The sequence below is a fragment of the Hyperolius riggenbachi genome, chromosome 7 (genome assembly GCF_040937935.1).
Source record: "Hyperolius riggenbachi isolate aHypRig1 chromosome 7, aHypRig1.pri, whole genome shotgun sequence".
Taxonomy (NCBI): Eukaryota; Metazoa; Chordata; class Amphibia; order Anura; family Hyperoliidae; genus Hyperolius; species Hyperolius riggenbachi.
This window is the reverse complement of record NC_090652.1, coordinates 75,483,681-75,503,734: the sequence shown is the minus strand read 5'-3', so window position 1 is coordinate 75,503,734 and position 20,054 is coordinate 75,483,681. Positions and strand designations below refer to the sequence as shown.

Genomic DNA, 20,054 nt, shown 5'->3' with positions numbered 1-20,054 from the left:
CATTTTGAATGCATTAAGGCTTGTTTTTACTTTGTTTCCCGCTTGTTTTACATATGGCTTCAATTCACTAAGCAGTTTAGACTAGTCGTCTGATGGTTTTTAGTCTACTGATGGTTTGGTGTACATCAGTTTCATCAAGAGGGAATTCACTAATAATTACTGAATGTTTTAGATCTGTTTTTAGACCTAGTCTAAAACATTTGGTAATTAGGTGGGTAAAGCAGGGGAAATGATCAAATTATGCAATTCACAAACTAGTGACGGACATCCTTCTGCTCTGATGAGCTCTCCTCTGAATACAATTACACTCCTGCATAATAAATTTAAAAGGTTCCATCCTCACATCTAAAATACCTCACAGAATTATTTTACCGACAGAAATCAGCTGGTCTAATCTCTGTCAGAAAAAGTGGACGTAGTTACTTTGTTTGCCTTTGTGAATTGCATCTTTTGATCATTTTCCCTTCTTTACTGACCTAATTACTGAATGTTTTAGACCAGGTCTAAAATGCACCAAACCATCAGTAGACTAAAAACCATCAATAGACTGGTCTAAACTGCTTAGTGAATTGAGGCCATTTGTGTATTTGCCTGCGCACGTGTGTAAATAGAACAGGGCCAGATTTATCATAAATCACTGTAGGCTTGTGTCTCGGAATTTGTTACAGATTTATTCATATTAATTTTGTCACTGTAATTACCAATTCTGTATTTTGTACCAATTTCGTATTTGATATATTGGGGTATACCATGGTCTGTATTATTTGTGGTACCTCATGTCTGTTTCTTACTTTGTACAGCGCCACGGAATATGTTGGTGCTTTATACATCAAGAATAATAAAAATAATGTGCGCTTGCTTTACCACCCACTATCAATCACAGTTACGTGTTCAGCTTCCTGAACCAATGCAGCACTTTGAGCTTTTTAAAATGCAGGCGCATAGGTGTGAAAAACTGGTTTAAAATTGAAAAACGGCATGCAATGCATTTTTTAAAATAAATGGGTTCGTAAAACGCGTGAAGAATGGTATAGTGTAAAAAGGCCCAGATACAACTGGATTGAAGGCCTCCATTTTGTTTTTCAGGGCCGCAGATTGTGGTCAGTGTCTACGGTCCTGACGCCTTTGGGAATGATGTGGTCAGAGGATATGGCGCAGTGCACCTCCCATTTACTCCAGGAAGGTAGGTGGTTGTTATACTTCAATAGAGAGTTTTCTCTACTCTGACAGGACTGTCCTGATGAATTAGTACTGCTACAGGAAGTGAGGGAAAAATTGACACGTTAAAATCAGATAACAAAAAAATCTTTCTACACAGGTTCTTAGCCTTGTTTCAGGTAAACAGCTTGTTCTTTGCTTCTGTCTGGACAAGTGCTACAGAAGGACCATAAGGTGCAGTACAGGGAGTCCCTGGGTTACAAGCATCTCAGTTATAGTTCACTCTTGCTTATTGATGGGGACTTAACCACTTCACCACTGAGGGGTTTTACCCCTTGAGCACCAGAGCAATTTTCACCTTTCAGCGCTCCTTCCATTCATTCGTCTATAACTTTATCATTACTTATCACAATGAAATGAACTATATCTTGTTTTTTTCGCCACCAATTAGGCTTTCTTTAGGTGGGACATTATGCCAAGAATTATTTTATTCTAAATTTGTTTTAATGGGAAAATAGGAAAAAATGTGGGAAAAATTTATTATTTTTCAGTTTTGGGCCTTTATAGTTTTTAAATAATGCATGCTACTGTAATTAAAACCTATGAAATGTATTTGCCCATTTGTCCCGGTTATAAAACCGTTTAAATTATGTCCCTATCACAATGTTTGGCGCCAATATTTTATTTGGAAATAAAGGTGCATTTTTCTTCAGTTTTGCATCCATCCCTAATTACAAGCCCATAGTTTATAAAGTATCAGTGGTATACCCTTTTGACCTAAATATTTAAAAAGTTCAGTCCCTAAGGTAACTATTTATGTATTTTTTTTAATTGTATTTTTTTTTAATTCCCCCCCCCCCAAAAAAAAGTTAGGGAGTGTAGGAGGTAATGAGTTAATTTTTTTATGTATAACTAATGTATTTGTATATAAAAAATGCTTTAGGGTGTAGTTTTACTATTTGGCCACAAGATGGCCACAGTGAGTTTTTGTTTATGCGACCTGCAAGCGTACAGGAAGTACGCTTGCAGGAAGTTCAGGGAGGCTGGGCAACTTTCTTTTTTACAATGATCGCGCTGCTTCTCGTAGAAGCAGCTGATCATTGCGGGGGGCTTAGATCAACAAACGGGAAAGGTTTTTTCTTTTATACATACAGAGGTTGGCGCTCTTAGTGTGGTCCTGCTCTTATGGGCAATGCTTTTACTGCCCCCTTTGACACAAATGGATGTCCCCACAATTCACCATCCAATATGTAAAAACAGCCCACTACAGAACCATTCAATACATGTGCAATCCATTATAAGACAATTAAGCAGCCCCCAACGTTCAAATCATGTAATATTTCAAACCACCCCAAACGCTGTCAACATGTACAGTTCATGAGTCCTTTAAGTTTTTTAAGGAAGCACAAAGCAAACAGTTCAGACAGTTCATAGGTCCTCTCGTCCCTGGATATTACAAGTACACTCCTCCTTCACAGTTCCCACTATTCTTTATATCACTTCCCAAGAGTGGGCTTTTTGGACAGTAAAGCCTTCACCACACCCCAGTGAGATACACTCACGGTGTGTTATGACCTGCTGATAGGTCAGATGGAGCCTTGGGACAGTTCCCGGGTCGTCCCCCACCACTCTGGCATTATGTCAGACCTCTTCACCTATATATAGGTATCTTTTGTTCCCTTAGTACCTCAATGAAACAAATGCCTCAAATAGTGTGATACTGTTTCTTTAATAAAAAATGTAAAATTCCATTGCACTTACAGATTAAAAGATGTCATCAAAAGCATAGAGTATTCTCCCACGGGCTCTCCCCCGTACAGTTGGCCGGTTGGCATAGGCGCACCCCAATGTATCTGCAGAGTCCGCACCGCCGCGCGCTCGGTGTTCTCTCCTGCCCTGGGTGACGCCGTCGTCCGCGTGTTTGTACTTGTCTCTTCCGCGTCTAGACCCCGCCTTACATGTTTCGTCACTCATGACTCATCAGAAAGGTTTTTCCCGTTCATTGATCTCCGGGCGAGCGGGCGGCGGTGTGCACGAGCGGCAGGCACGCGGACGAGCGAGCGGGAGCTTGGACAGCAGCGGGAGCGGCGTCAGGTACGGATTTCTCCGTCCCTTGGTGGTAACAGGGTGGAAAAAGGGACGGAGAAATCCGTACCGCTGGGTGTAAAGTGGTTAAAGAGGAACTCCAGTGAAAATAATGTAATAAAAAAAAGTGCTTCATTTTTACAATAATTATGTATAAATGATTTAGGGCTCGTTTCCACTATCGCGAATCCGCATGCGTCCAACGCATGCGGATTCGCATATGTAATGCAAGTGGATGGGCCTGTTTCCACTGTAGCGTTGTTGAGGTGCGTTTTTTTTCAGCGTTTAAAAAACGCACAAAAGAGCCAACGAATTCGCCTGCGAGTGGAATGCATGCGAATCGCCGCTAATGTATTTAATAGGGAATTCGCATGCGGCTATGGTATGCGAATTTTCATGCGAATTCGCATAGGTACCAATGTAACTTCAAACAGGCAGTGACATGGTTAAATTCGCATATACCCTCACCTATGCGAATTCGCATGCGAATTCGCGGCAAAAACGCATGCTATTTCATCAGCGGTGGAATCCAGGCGATTCTGCACCGCAATAGTGGAAACGAGCCCTTAGTCCGTGTTTGCCCATTGTAAAATCTTTCCTCTCCCTGCTTCACATTCTGACATTTATCACATGGTGACATTTTTACTGCTGGCAGGTGATGTCACTGGAAATAGCTGCTGCTTGTTTTTTTGGTTCACAGACAGGAAACTGCCAGGACCATAGTCCTGACAGTTTCCTGTGGGAGGGGTTTCACCACAATATCAGCCATACAGCGCCCCCTGATGATCCATTTGTGAAAAGGAAAATATTTCACATGGGAAAAGGGGTATACCGTGTTTCCCTGAAAATAAGACACTGTCTTATATATTTTTTTCTTTCAAAATATGTGCTAGGGCTTATTTTCAGGGAGGTCTTATATTTTGTAGGAGTAGCCAGATCCCCCTTTAGTATTTAGCCAGAGTCCCCCTGTGTGCGGCCAGAGTCCCCCTGTGTGCGGCCAGAGTCCCCCTGTGTGCGGCCAGAGTCCCCCTGTGTGCGGCCAGAGTCCCCCTGTGTGCGGCCAGAGTCCCCCTGTGTGCGGCCAGAGTCCCCCTGTGTGCGGCCAGAGTCCCCCTGTGTGCATAGGCATAGTCCCCCTGTGTGCATAGGCATAGTCCCCCTGTGTGCATAGGCATAGTCCCCCTGTGTGCATAGGCATAGTCCCCCTGTGTGCATAGGCATAGTCCCCCTGTGTGCATAGGCATAGTCCCCCTGTGTGCATAGGCATAGTCCCCCTGTGTGCATAGGCATAGTCCCCCTGTGTGCATAGGCATAGTCCCCCTGTGTGCATAGGCATAGTCCCCCTGTGTGCATAGGCATAGTCCCCCTGTGTGTATAGGCATAGTCCCCCTGTGTGTATAGGCATAGTCCCCCTGTGTGCATAGGCATAGTCCCCCTGTGTGTATAGGCATAGTCCCCCTGTGTGTATAGGCATAGTCCCCCTGTGTGTATAGGCATAGTCCCCCTGTGTGTATAGGCATAGTCCCCCTGTGTGTATAGGCATAGTCCCCCTGTGTGTATAGGCATAGTCCCCCTGTGTGTATAGGCATAGTCCCCCTGTGTGCGGCCAGAGTCCCCCTGTGGCCAGAGTCCCCCTGTGGCCAGAGTCCCCCTGTGGCCAGAGTCCCCCTGTGTGCATAGGCATAGTCCCCCTGTGTGCATAGGCATAGTCCCCCTGTGTGCATAGGCATAGTCCCCCTGTGTGCATAGGCATAGTCCCCCTGTGTGTATAGGCATAGTCCCCCTGTGTGTATAGGCATAGTCCCCCTTGCATGTAGGCCAGAGTCCCCCTTGCATGTAGGCCAGAGTCCCCCTTGCATGTAGGCCAGAGTCCCCCTGTGTGCATAGGCAGAGTCCCCCTGTGTGCATAGGCAGAGTCCCCCTGTGTGTATAGGCATAGTCCCCCTGTGTGTATAGGCATAGTCCCCCTGTGTGTATAGGCATAGTCCCCCTGTGTGTATAGGCATAGTCCCCCTGTGTGTATAGGCATAGTCCCCCTGTGTGTATAGGCATAGTCCCCCTGTGTGTATAGGCATAGTCCCCCTTGCATGTAGGCCAGAGTCCCCCTTGCATGTAGGCCAGAGTCCCCCTTGCATGTAGGCCGAGTTCCACTGTGTGCAGCTAGAGTCCCCCTCCATAACACACCCACCCGCCTGCTTGCGTTACCTTCTCTCTGTCCCCGCTCCTGGCCCCTCCTTGAGAAAGTCTGATCCCCCTGAGGTTTATGCCCGGCAAAATTCAAACCACAGATCAGCGGTGAAGGCAGCTAATGCAGTTCAGTAAGCGCTACCGTATACAGGAAGTTATCTATGTTTACTTCCTTACAGGGCAGTGCTGTTACTGGGCTACATGAGCAGCCTTTCACCGCTGATCTGCCGTTTTCAATTATGCCGGGCATAAACTTTAGGGGATCCGGCTTTTGGATGGGGCAAGGAGTGGGGACAGAGAGAAGGTAAAGCAGGCGAGCGGCCGAGTGGGGGGGAGGGGCTTAGGTGACCGAACGGAGCAGGATCCCAGCGCCGACCATGTCCCCGCCTGGCTCCCTGTCTTATTTTAAGGGGATGTCTTATATTTCGAGTACACTCGAAATTTATACTAGGGATTATGTTAAGGGGAGGTCTTAGATTCGGGGAAACACGGTATCAGCTACCGATTGGGATGAAGTTCAATTCTTTTTCATGGTTTCTCTTTAAAGGGAGGGTTTACGGAGTTAGTTAAAAAAATAAAAATACTAATCCACTTACCTGGGGCTTCCTCCAGCCCGTGGCAGGCAGGACGCGCCCTCGATGGCACTCCGAAGGCTCCCGGTCTTCTCCAGTGGCTCACCTGACCTGGCCAGGCCGGCTTCCAGGTCGGGCTCTTGTGCGCTCCAAAGTGCGTCTCACGCGGTCGCGCTGACATCATCAGACGTCCTCCAGGCTGTACTGCGCAGACGCAGTAGTTCTGCGCCTGCGCAGTACAATGCGTAGGACGTCCGGTGACGTCAGTGCGACCGTGTGAGATGCACGTTGGAGCGCAAGGAGAAGCCCGACCAAGAAGCCGGCCTGGCCAGGTCGGGTGAGCCACCGGAGAAGACTGGGAGCCTCTGGAGCGGCATCAAGGGCACGTCCTGCCTGCCACAGGCTGGAGGAAGCCCCAGGTAAGTGGATTAGTATTTTTATTTTTTTAACCAACTCCGTGGACCTTCCCTTTAAGGTAGCTATACATCTAGTGATGATGGGCAGATTCCACCAAGAGACAAATCTCTCTCTGCTCGAATCTGATTAGAGAGCGATCTCTCAGTCTCACTCCCAATCGATTTCAGCAAATCTCTCGGGAATCGTCCGCATCCACCGCCTCAAGCTGCCTCACTAGTGTATTTATGTGACCCCAGTGTTGCTCACGGCACGATGCCCATCCGTCTTCCCACTCCTCCATTTGGGCTTCATACGCCGCTGGTGTTTAGTGCATGTGACGTCACACATGCGCCACCTGCTATACGCCATCAACATGTGCGGCACAGATGTAAGAGGCGGAACACGGATGGGCACCGTGCGGTGGGTGACGTAGGACAGGTAATAGACAGGACATTTTATAGACTAGGGAGAACAGGGCCGATAGTTTCGTCGTTCGTCCCGATATCATTCACTGTTACCACTGTGCACCTGATCAACCATGATGGCCCGATATCTTGCAGCATGTCCGATCGATACATGCGACCAATTTTGGACCGAAATTGATTGCATTGTTAATCGGGCATGCTCTTGGTGGTAATAAGATTTATGTATTCGGATGGTCGAGAGATATATGGTCACCTTTACAGAGCAGCATGCATAGGTAAAAAAGCAAGCTGTGCTCTGCTGCCAGCTAGTAGCATCCCCGGTGAGATGGTGACGTCACCACATCCCCCAAATAGAGGAAAGCTGATGGACAAACAGAGATGCCTCACATGCAACTGTGAGGGACAGCACATCTTATGGCTGAATTGTGCTTAAAGGGAACTTTAAAGCGGACCCAAACCAAACAATTGTTTTATTCAAAATATTTAGTTGCGCCACTCTGACACATACAAAGATAAATAAACACTGCTTCAAACCTATGAGCATTTCAGTGTATGCTTTTCACCCTTCTCTTTCCATAACTAGGTTTATACAGGAGGCAGCCATTAGCAATTCCTCCATTGCCGGACACCACCTGCCAGGGCTGTGGAGCCGGAGTCGTGGAGTCGGGCAATTTTGGGTGCCTGGAGTCGGAGTCGGGAAAAAATGCACCGACTCCGACTCCTAATGAATTTGTAACTGTAATTAAAATAGAAAATATGATAAAATGTTCTATTTAATAGTCATTAAAAATAATGTGTATATATACAGTAATAGCTGTGCTCAGTCCACAAAAATGAAATAAACCAATCAAAATTAGTTACTTGTGCTGCTTCAATAAAGCAGTCCCCGTATTTTTAAGGTCAGATATACATATCTGATTGTGACTGTATATATGATGTGTACACAGGAATCTGTTATATATACTAAATAACATCTATGCTGTAAGAATAAAGCCTGATGTGTAGCTGTGTCACTAATAGAGATGGTCAATGAGATGGAAATAATTCTGCATTGATGCTGATTTATGCAAATGTATGCACTCCCTTTGCTGATGAAATCAAATAATTTGATATGTTGTTAAAATTTGGTTTGGTGACTACAAATTAAAGGGTAACTGAGACGGATGAAAAGTAAAGTTTTATACATACCTGGGGCTTCCTCCAGCCCCCTTCAGGCTAATCAGTCCCTCGCTGTCCTCCACCACCCGGGTCTTCTGCTATGAGTCCTGGTAATTCAGCCAGTCAGCGCTGTCCGGACGCATGCCGCTCCCACAGCCAGGAACATTCTGCACCTGCGCAATAGTGCTGCACAGGTGTAGTATGCTCCTGGCGGCGGAGTGTGTGCATGCGCACTACGCCTGACTGGCTCAAGTACCTGGACTCATAGCAGAAGATCCAGGTGGTGGAGGAGGACAACGAGGGACTGATTATCCTGAAGGCGGCTGGAGGAAGCCCCAGGTATGTATAAAACTTTAATTTCATCTGTCTCAGGTTTACTTTGTTACACAGTAGTACTATACTCTACATATGCACTCCCCACAGAGCTGCAGGGAATCCACTGAGAATGCTGTGCACATTGAACACAGAGGTGTTGTCTGTCACCCATAAACCTTGTTCAGATTGTGCATGAAGAATGTGTAATAGAGGAAGAATCTCCTTATTTCCCTGCAGAGTACCTGCACATCATTCTTACATGTACCCACACTTACATTGCCTAGGGCCTGATAGATGTTCTTTGTTCCGGTTTGTACCTTTTACAAGTACTCTTACCAAGGACTCGTTTTAGTCTAAAGGGAATAAATATAGTAGTCTACATATCCTTCTCACTTCAGTTGTCTTGTAAAATTCCTAAGCGTTGGCAGTTAAGAGACGAATTTCATGTTACATACTTTTAATCAACAAAATTGTAATATGCAAATTAGAGGAGTCGGAGTTGAGGAGTCGGAGTCGGTGGAATCCTAAACTGAGGAGTCGGAGTCGGTGGATTTTTGGACCGACTCCACAGCCCTGCCACCTGCTCCACCAGTCTGCCGGATTCTGTCCCGGCAATATGAGAGGAAGGGAGGGGTTCCTCCAATAAATGTAAAATATTTTATATTTGTCATCATGCCGCTGAAAAAACGCTGCTATTTATTATTATAATTTAGAAAATAGATTTTATTTCTGAAGTCTTGTATTTTTAATTTGGGTCCACTTTAACTCTAAAAAAAATGAGTTTTACATACCTGGGGCATCTACCAGCCCCCTGCAGCCATCCTGTGCCCTCGCAGTCACTCATGGCTCCTCTGGTTCCCCGCTGCCAGCTAGTTTCGTTTTTTGCCGACTGGGATTTGGCCGGCCGCCATGCGTACGTTTTTACGCATTTCCCGCTGGTGCAGGAAACTATCCTGCCTGGCGTTCTATTAAGATCGCCAGGGAGGCTGCGGGAGGGTTTTTTTTTAATGAAAAAAAAACTATTTCATGCAGCCAACTGAAAGTTGGCTGCATGAAAGCCCACTAGAGGGCGCTCCGGAGGCGTTCTTCCGATCGCCTCCGGCGCCCAGAATAAACAAGGAAGGCCGCAATGAGCAGCCTTCCTTGTTTTGCTTACATCGTCGCCATAGCGACGAGCGGAGTGACGTCATCGACGTCCTGACGTCAGCCGCCTCCGATCCAGCCCTTAGCGCTGGCCGGAACTTTTTGTTCCGGCTACGCTGGGCTCAGGCGGCTGGGGGGACCCTCTTTCGCCGCTGCTCGCGGCGGATCGCGCAGAGCGGCGGCGATCAGGCAGCACACGCGGCTGGCAAAGTGCCGGCTGCGTGTGCTGCTTTTTATTTGAGCCAAATCGGCCCAGCAGGGCCTGAGCGGCAGGCTCCGGCGGTACTGGACGAGCTGAGCTCGTCCAGGCCGCCCAGCAGGCTATTGCAGATATCAACAAGTACATGTTTACGCGTTACTGGTGTAATGCATAAAATTTTGTTGTAACGCATAAAAATGTACTTCTTGAAGGCTGCAGGGGGCTGGTAGATGCCCCGGGTAAGTAAAACTTTTTTAAGTTAAGGTTCCCTTTAAAAGGGGGAACAGGAGGCATAAGAGTGGGCACAAAGGAACTACAAAAAAAGGGGTTACAGGTAATTAGCTAGAAGGCACAGTAATAGGTAGGTGCAGGGGACACCCCTCCTTCAACAACCGTAAATAAATATGGGGACTTCCTGTAAATGCTGCTGAACAAACAGTTACTGACATTCTGCAGTCATGAGAAAGGCGGTGCACGGAGAGAAGAGATTAACTTGACATCACACATAAAGAATACCTTGTGTGGCAGATAAAAGCAAACAGCTTTTACCCGCTGGATGAACCTCGTATTATTTAAAGAGAATCTGAAGCGGAGGGGTTTTTTTTAGCTCTTATTGTTGTGCAGGCATCTTCAGCATTGAAATCCAGGTTGTTTCGCTGCATCTCTGCAGCAGAACGTGTATCTTGTCCCCCAGAAATGACCTAAATAGATTTTACGATCACAGAATTTTTCTTCCTGGTAGAGGCAGAGCTGTGCTCAGTAGCTCTACCTCTTCACCAGTCAATCTCCGCTGATCTCTGCCTCTACCCGCCCCTCTCAGTCTTCTTTCACTGAGACGGGTGGGGAGAGGCGGAGATTGACTGGACTGGAGGCAGAGCTACAGCGCACAGCTCTTCCTCTTCTGGGCAGCAAAATGTGCGACCTGAAAACTCGTGGAATCTATTTAGAGGCTTTCTGGGGGAAATAATACTCGTTCTGCCACCTGGATGTGGCGAAACAACCTGGATTTTAATGCTGAAGATGCCTGCACAACAATAAGAGCTAAAAAAAAATCTGCTTCAGATTCTCTTTAAAGGGGAACTGAAGTAAGAGGTATACGGAGGCTGCCATATTTATTTCCTTTTAATCAATACCAGTTGCCTGGCAGCCCTGCTGATCCTCTGCCTCTAATACTATTAGCCATAGCCCCTGAACAAGCATGCAGCAGATCAGGTGTTTCAGACTTTAAAGAGACACTAATGCGAAAAAAATATATATGATATAGTGAATTGGTTGTGTACTATGAATAATTACTAGAAGATTAGCAGCAAAGAAAATATTCTCATATTTTTATTTTCAGGTATACAGTGTTTTTTCTAACATTGCATCATTCTATAATATGTGCAGATTACACAACACTCAGCATTCAAAATGATTCTTTCAGAGCAGTCTGTGAACTAATGACCTCTTCTCTGGCAGAGAAAAAGTAATTAGTTCACTTACAGTTGAGATAATAAAAGTCAGAAAACAGCCCTCTCCACGACTTTGAAAGTCGTAGAGCTTATGGCTTTTTTGCATAGATATAACAACTAGAGTTTCTTAACTCTTCCTGTACTGGAAACAATTAGACTGATATATCTGATCTTAAAGAGAGTCTGAAGCGAGAATAGATCTCGCTTCAGACCTCATATATAAAAACGCCGCTATCCCGCGGCTTAACGGGGGTCCCTGTCCCCCCAAATCCCCTCCGTAATGCGGGGGAGCGCTTCCTGGTTGGGGCAGGGCTAACCGCCGCAGCCCTGCCCCACGCGCGTCTGTCAGCGCGTATCTCCGCCTCTCCCCCGCCCCTCTCAGTCTTCCTTCACTGAGAGGGGCGGGGGAGAGGCGGCGATGCTCGTCTGATAGACGCGCTGTGAGGCACGGCTGCAGCCGTTACCCCTGCCTCTAGGAAGGGCTAATCTGCGACCAGATTTCCGACCAAGGTTTGCGGGGGGTGGGTTGGGGGGTCAGGGACCCTCGTTTAGCCGCGGGATAGCGGCAATTTAGCAGGGGCACACGTGCCCCTGCTATATATGAGAGCTGAAGCGAGATTTAGTCTCGCTTCAGTGTCTCTTTAATGTTTTCTTCTTTCTTAGCTGTACTACACATACAAATCATAATATCATCATTTTTTTTCGCTTCAGTGTCTCTTTAAAGTCAGATCTGACCAGACTAGCAGCATGCTTGTTTCTGGTGTTGTTCAGATACTACAGAGAAATAGACCAGCAGGGCTGCCAGGCAACTAGTATTGATTAAAAGGAAACAAATATGGCAGCCTCCGTATACCTCTTGCTTCAGTTCCCCTTTAAAAACTGCGTTGACTACAATTACATGACCGTCTATTATTTCGCGTATTTTTATCAATTTTTATATAGTCAGATATGGTATAGGTGGAGGTTGTAAACTGCTTTAAGCTAACAGCAAGACCAGATTTTTTTTTTTGTGGCCCTAGGCCAAGTATGTTGTGGTTCCCCTTTCTTGTGCAGCAGCTCCCATTCCATGTGTGATATCCATGTACATCAGCCACTCTCTTTCATGAGCAGCTCCCTTGGGCACCAGTTTCACTTTTGCATGTGTTGCTCTCGATTTTCATCTTTTGTATGTAGCAGCCCCTCTTTCATGTCCAGCTGCCCCCCTTGGGCTGCAGCTGCCCATGGCCCGGGCCTGTGAGGCCTTTCCAGAAATCCAGCCCTGACTAACAGCAGACGGTTCACACAGGCTGTCTGCTGCTCATCCATATTATTGCATTGTGGCATGCAGCATCACATCAGTGCATGCTTGGTATTGTTGCGAAGCTGCATATGTCCAGGTAATAAAGGAGGACTCAGAATAGGGTTGATCTCACTTCTTCTGAGATGTGCCTCAGTGCTTCGGAAGGGTTAAATGCTCTGTCAGACTCAGCGAGTTGGCGAGATGACTCATTGTTTGCAAAGTCTTGAGCCAGAAGAATCTTCTGCTTTCATATAAAAGATTACCTCCCGGAGCCCAATACTCACTGCCGTAATTCAGCCGATTAATCACACTTGACATGGCCAGATAGAGTAAATATGGCCGGCTCCTGCTGCCCAGAGACGGCTTGCCGTAGCTGCTCGCTATCTGGAGAGGAGATGTGACAGCCCTGAATCCTGACCCCGAGAGCCCTGTTCTCCAGACTCCAAACAAACCAGCGTTTATCAGCTCCTCCTATCAGCATCTCTGGACACCAGCGGGCTAAAACGTGCTCTAATGAAATACTGCTCGTTGCTGGAACCTGGACTGAAGGCTGGCAGATAAACCCTGCGGTGCAATATAACGTATACCTGTGACCCGGTACCATTAGGATTCATTGAATACTTTCCAGTCTGTCTTGTGATTTATACAGTATATCCTGTGATTTATAGTCCCCGGCAACATGGCATGACCAACTCTGTGAATGCAGCACCCTTCAGAAACCGATTTATTTTTCTTTGACGGCCCTTTCACACTGGTGCGTTGCGTTGTCCTGTTTTCACCGCAGGCCAATGGTACACCAGTGGAAGACTATGGGGCCTTTCAGACCGGCGCATTGTGTTGGCTTGGTTTCACTACAGGCAAATGCTACACCAGTGGAAGTCTATGGGGCCTTTCACACCAGCACTTTGCGGCTGAAGGGATGTGATTGCCACAATCCCGACGTGAGCGCATACCTACATTACCGTCGCTGTGCGATGAACCTGAAGTCGTGTAAGTCTATGGCGACACAACTTTTACAGCCTCACAGTTAAAGAGCAAAATCAGCCTAAATGACACATTAAATTGTTAGTCTTTTACCATACAATTATAACAACCTGCTGGGTCTTTTTCTTCCAAATCTCTACCTGAGCCCACTGTCCGCTAACTTCTGGTGTGTAGCTCCGTCCCTTGCAGAAACGTACCATAGCATAAACATGCTGCTCTTCTGCAAGGGGACGAGGCTACGTGCTGACGGACACTGGACTCGGGGAGAGGTTTAGAAGAATGAGACCTGGCAGAGGTTATTATAACTTTGTGGTAGAAGATTAACTATTAAATGTGCAATTTTAGGCCAGAAACCCACTGAGGCCTCTTGCACACTGCACGCGATTCCGATTCAGATTTCGCTTTTTAATCAGTTTTTACATCCGATTCAGATTCTGATTTGCAGTTTGCTCCCTGCACACTGCAAATCAGAATCTGAATCGGATGTAAAAACTGATTAAAAAGCGGAATCTGAATCGGTATCGCGTGCAGTGTGCAAGAACGGTTTTCTTAGCGTTTTGTGATTTGAAAACTCTTGCTAATGTAATTCTATGTGTGTGATCCCAATTGAGCGATGTGATTTTATACAAATCCTCCATAGCATTGCTTTAGCAAGAGCTTTTTCAAATCACTAGCGATTAGAAATCGCTCCTAGTGGGTTTCTGGCCTTAGACTGAATTTGCTCTTTAAAGTGAACCTCCGGACTAAAAATCTACTCAGCAGAACTAAAAAAGGCTTGGTGTTTCTTTAACAGTTTCACAGCATCAGAACTTTTTTTTTTCTTACCAAAGCATCATTTGTAGCTGCATTTTTAGCTAAGCTCCGCCCCATCAAAGAAAACTGCCCAGGCTTTTTTTCCCTGATGCTGTGCAAAGCATGATGGGAATTCCTATGTTGTTGTTCACGTTGCCTAGCAACTGGGAGGGGTGATCAGCACACAGGACAGTTGGAACTGTGTCTCATGCTCCCTGTCACCTCCTTTCAACCAAAAAGATGGCTGCCCTCATGAAATCAAACATTTGCCTGTTCTTTTAAAACAGGGTGGGTAAGCGATTATATTACCTATCTATTTTAATTAACATAACTAATGTACCTTAATGATAGTATGTTTGTTTAGGCTGGAGTTCCTCTTTAAAGGATTGGGAAGGAGAGAGATCTGTACTACAACAGCTCTATTTGACCTCACCAGGAAAGGAAGTAGCTTTCCACCAGTCCTGTTTTTGGCCATTTTGTTGCCCTAGGCAAGATAACAAAATGTCGCCACCACCCTCCTATGCTACTTGGAATCTGCAAATGACGTCACTGTTCTATTTGTTCCAGGTACCCTTTGCAGCGTTGACAAATAACTGGGCTGGTTAGGTGTTGTTGCCTTTAGTTCCATAACATTCCTCAACAATGTGACTAGCAGATGTGCAGAATAGTTCCAAACAGAATGGTGATGTTTGGTGCCCCTCCTACAGATGGTGCCATAGTCAACTGCCTGGGTTGCCTGTGCCTAAAATCGTCCCTGTCTTGTTGCAAGCCAGTTAGGAAAAAGAGAGCCCCAGTAATTAGCACATTGACCTGAATTATGACAAAACTCTATTTAGTGTCATGCATGTTTTTTTAAATGTATCTAAAAGTATTTTTAAAAAAATAAAATAAAGTTATACTAATTTTACTATAGTTCTCCCTTAAAGGACCACTTCATTGAAAAAAGAAAGCAGTTAAAATCTGGCAGAACCGACAGGTTTTGGACTAGTCCATCTCCTCATTGGGGATTTTCAGGGTTTTCTATGTTTACAAAAAATTTCCTAAACAGCAGTTTAACCACTTCACCTCCAAGGGTTTTACCCCGTTAAAAAAACAGAGCAATTTTCACCTGTCAGTGCTCCTTCCATTCATTTGCCTATAACTTTATTACTACTTATCACAACAAAACAATCTATATCTTGGTTTTTTTTTGCCACCAATTAGGCTTTCTTTGTGGGGCACTTTTTTGCTAAGAATTATTTTAATCTAACTGTGTTTTAACAGAAAAATAAGAAAACAAATTGAAAAATTCATTCTTTCTCAGTTTTCGGCCATTACAGTTTTAAAATAATACATGCTCATGAGATATGGGAAAATGCAGGGAAGTAGTTACCTGCCCCGAAGGAGGGGAAGTTTAAGTGCCAAAATAGTAAGAAACCGGCCAGCCTCTCCACTCTTGTATACACTATTTTGTCAGTTAGACTTAGCAACTGCTGCTCAGGAAATCCTTTTGAAAACAGAGAAAACCCAGAGAATCTCCCATGAGATGGACCTGTCTAAAACCTGTCAGTTCTGTTAGATTTTAACTGCATTCTTTTTTTTTTTGCTGGAGTGGTCCTTTAATAACCCTTGTTATGTTAGCCAAGCCGGGTTTATGTAATTCCGGAGATACACGTCCTCTGTGTGTCTTGATTATCTGATGACAGCAATTAGCACAGACTGACCCAGGAAAAGCAGCTATGCAAGTTTTGGCTTGGGGTTTATTTTTATCTCACTACTCGCAAAAGGGAACATTTTTCCTCCAAATAACCATTTGATTTGGTAATATTGTCAAGTGCCCTACTAATTTATGTGAAGTGTTGTGTTTATTTTCTGATCCACTTATAGGGTACAAAAGGTACTTTTGAATACAGAAGATTATTCTGTGGCTGCTGCATATAATTTAGGAGGGGATACATGACATGAATCTGTAACTGAATGGAATCTGGCAGTCTTTCTAGATATGCACACATTCATATTAACCATTTTCACACTGAAACGACCAGGAATTTTAATGAAACAAACAGGAGGTAGATCTTCGGGTGGTCAGATGGGACACAGAGGAATGTTCTCTGCCTCATGACATGCCTCGGTGTCCTCACACTGCCTCCCTCTGCCCCCCCCCCCCCCCCCACCGCCGCACTATAGATCCCCGAGATTAGCGACAATGTTTGTCGCTATCTCAGAGGTAAACTCAGGAAGAGGGATTGCCTGTTCAAAACGCCCGCCAAGGGCGTTCTTCAGGGTTGCCAGAGCTGCTATTGGACAGCTCTCTCTCTCCCTGACCACGCCCCCTGCACGCTGCGAGAGAGACAGTCTTTCTCCTTGCAGCGTCGTGACCTACAGGTCACGAGAGTGATAGTGGGCCAGTGCGGCCTACAGGAGCGTCAGGGAGCGGCGGTTTTTGCGCTACTTGATCTGCTCAACCCCCTGATAAGGTAGTCTACTTTTTTTTTTATTTTTTTCAGCCCACTTCCTGTGGCTGAAGCGGTCACGTGCGCGGAAGTGTATTGCTAAAATATACTTGACGCGGAAAACTCGCGGCGGCATTTAAAAAAAAAACACATGCCGCACTGCATGCAATATCAGCTACCCCATAGTCTTTTATTGCCCTACTGTTAGGCTACGGCAAAATGCCATACCGGATACCGCACTGCACCAGTGTGAAAGGGCCCAGAGAGATATGGAGGCTGACTATGTATTTCCTTTTAGGGTGGTTTCACTCTAGAAGCTTGCAGTGCTCACACCGCATCGTACTGCAGAAATTAAGCTTCATACAACCCTGCGCCATGGTGTAGCGACAGGGTCATATGCATAGGCCCGCCCCCTGGTTATTGACGCACTCCCTGTCCGGCAGGAAGTATGTCACTGGGATTCCCGTCATGCACACTGCCTGCCTCACCCATTGACTTGCATTTCTGCATGATCCGGGCGGTAAGGTGCACTGCAGCCTTTGCGACTGCATTGTGTCAATTTGGGTACTTCCATCTTGTTGAATTGTGTCGCGTGAACTGTTCAAGTCTCTAGACTTGCAGGTCTCTTGTAGCAGGGAAGAGTACCAAGTTTGTATTTATACTTTTTCACTTTGCTAACGAGTTGACTGATATTTGTTGCACATGCCCCCCAAACCCCCTTTTCCTTTACTTTTACGTTTTTTTTCAAGAGTGCAAGGGGCATCAAGCAATGCAAATTGCCTGGCTATCCTGCTGACTACTTTCAGTCAGAGACCCTGAATGACCATGCGGATCAGATTGATTTTACTTTGACTGGATTTGCGGCATGCTTCTTTCAGGTGTGTGATTCGGACATGAAAAATCAGCAGAATGCTGGGCTACTAGTATTATTTAAAGGACATCCGAGGTGAAAATAAACTGATGAGAAAAATAATTGTATCAATCCTCGGTCTCCTAGAAATGACTTTTTTTTTTTTTAGATATCCCACAGTTTTATTTTATATTTAACCAGTTCACCTCCAAGGGTTTTTATCCTAACGGACCAGAGCAATTTTCAGTTGTCAGCGCTCCTCCCTTTTATTCCCTAATAACTTTATTACTACTTATCACAAGAAAATGATCTATACCTCGTTTTTTTCGCCACCAATTAGGCTTTCTGTGGATAGTACATTTTGCTAAGAATTTTTTTATTCTAAATGCATTTTAATGAGAAAAACAGAAAAAAAAGAAAAAAAATCATTATTTCTCAGTGTTCAGCCTTTATAGTTTTAAAATTAAACATTCTCCTGTGGATAAAACAAACACGTTTTATTTGCCCAGTGGTCCCAATAATTAAACCGTTTAGATTATGTCCCTACCACAATGTATGGCGACAGTATATTATTTTGAAATATAAGTGGTTATTTTTCTGTTTGTTCTGGCCATAATTACAAGCCCCTATGTAATAAATTAAAATTAATTTTCCCCCATAAAATATAGAATAAAAAAAGCTGAGTCCCTAAGGCAACTATTTATTTATTTTTTTTAAGCTGATTTTTTTTTTTTACAAGTGTTTTTTTTGGGGGGGAGGGTTGGAAGTGTAATTTTATTAATGATGTGTATATACTTGAAAATGTATGTATTTTGTAGGTGTAATATACTTTTTGGCCACAAGATGGCGCTAGTGAACACTCATAGGACGTGTACACTTTTTTTTTTTTTTTTTTTACACACTTTATTAAACTGTTACATTTCCTGTTTATGTGAATGGACGTAGCCGCTGTTTGCGGTCACGTCCATTCACTCCAGGCACTGCGATTGGGTAGAGGACTGTTCGGTCCTCTTCCCCAATCACCCAGCACGGGATCCCGACGGTAATGGCGGCGGTAGCGGCGGACACACGGCGGTAGCAGCGGCGGGAATGCGCGACGTATTAAAACGTCATGTTGCTGTTAATAGCGGTAAGCATGACGTTTTAATACGTTAGGATGGCGGTAAATGGTTAAATCTAGTTTTTTACTTCATTGAAGTACAGTATGTCAGAGCTCAAATCTATTAATTATTGACCCTTTTTATCTCTTTCCTGCTCTCGGGACCTATTTACTGACAGGAAAGTATTTTATGGCTGTAATTACTTATCAGTGAGGGTTATGCTATAGTCTGACCCAGTCCCGACCCGGACAGAAACTGTCACATGGATACCTGATGTTTCAGAGGGATGACATGATCCATGGACTGGTCCAGAACCACATGAAAGTTAAAGTTCTGGCATACGCTGACGACTTAATGTTGTTACTTACTGATCCGAGTAATTCTTTTCCTAGTGCCATGGAGCATGTTCTGAATTTTGGCAAGATATCAGGATTCGAGATCAATTCTGAAAAAACCTTAGTTTTGGATTTAAATTGTACCCTTGCAACAAAGGAACTTATAAGTTGTAGATATAGTGTGGGCTGGAATAATAAGTTTATGAAATATCTTGGTATAAAGATTGATAAAAATCTGAATAATCTTTTTCATCTTAATTACGGGAGTATGATTACTGAGTGCAGAAACCTTTTAAACAACTGGGATCGACCCTGTTTTAACAGTATAGGTAGGGTTGCTATCATCCAGATGATGATCACACCCAGAATGATGTTCCTATTCCAGAATTTGCCGATTTTTGTTCCAAAACTGTGGTTTAAAGACTGCCACAGATTATTTCAGGAATTTATATGGCATAAAAAAAAAGCTAGAATTTGTTACAGAACTTTAACTAAGGATAAACATCATGGAGGATTAGGTGCTCCTGATCTATACAATTATTACCTAGCTGTCCATCTGAGTAGGGTCTTGTCTTGGCGACTGGATGATCCGACCAATATATGGTCCAAATTGGAGCTAGGATGGATTGATAATAACATTGTATCCTCTTGGAACCCTAAAATATTATTTACATTTTCCAAACGTATTTTTCATCCCTTAATAAGACCAACTATACTTGCGCTCTATAACTATATTAGACCCAAAAAGGGTGTCAGGAGGCTGTCTCCAATTATATCCCTGCAAAGTTTAGGAATACCGCAATTCAGGGATAAGGTCTGGTTGTCCAGACTAGGTCTGTCAGAGTGGTCCACTCTTGGTGAGCTGACTCAATTGTTTGATTCAAATATGGCAGAGGGGGCTATTCAAGTTTCACGAAGAATATTGGGCAGTTTAAAAAAAGAATTTGGTGAGATAAGATCCTCATCAAATGAATTAGAAGCCTTGTTTATGAAGAGGATAGTTCCCCCTAAAGTGGTTTCTAAGATCTATGATATTCTTCAAAAGAGGGATGAAGTTGTGCGTCCACCTATTTTTAATAGGTGGGAGCGCGACCTTAAGACACCGATAAGTGATCAAGAATGGAAACATATTTTCAAAATTACCCGCCTGCCAATTAATCCAATACAAACTTGTGATGCAGTGGTATCAGACT

General features: G+C 44.6%; 1 protein-coding gene across 1 annotated transcript in view; it reads left to right on the top strand.

The window, feature by feature from the left end:
- B9D1 (B9 domain containing 1) overlaps positions 1 to 20,054 on the top strand; it is a 129,866-nt gene that overhangs the window by 35,687 nt on the left and 74,125 nt on the right. The window contains exon 4 of the mRNA XM_068244154.1: positions 1,087 to 1,183. Within this exon, the coding sequence (XP_068100255.1) occupies positions 1,087 to 1,183 (97 nt within the window). The remainder of the gene's footprint in view (positions 1 to 1,086; positions 1,184 to 20,054) is intronic.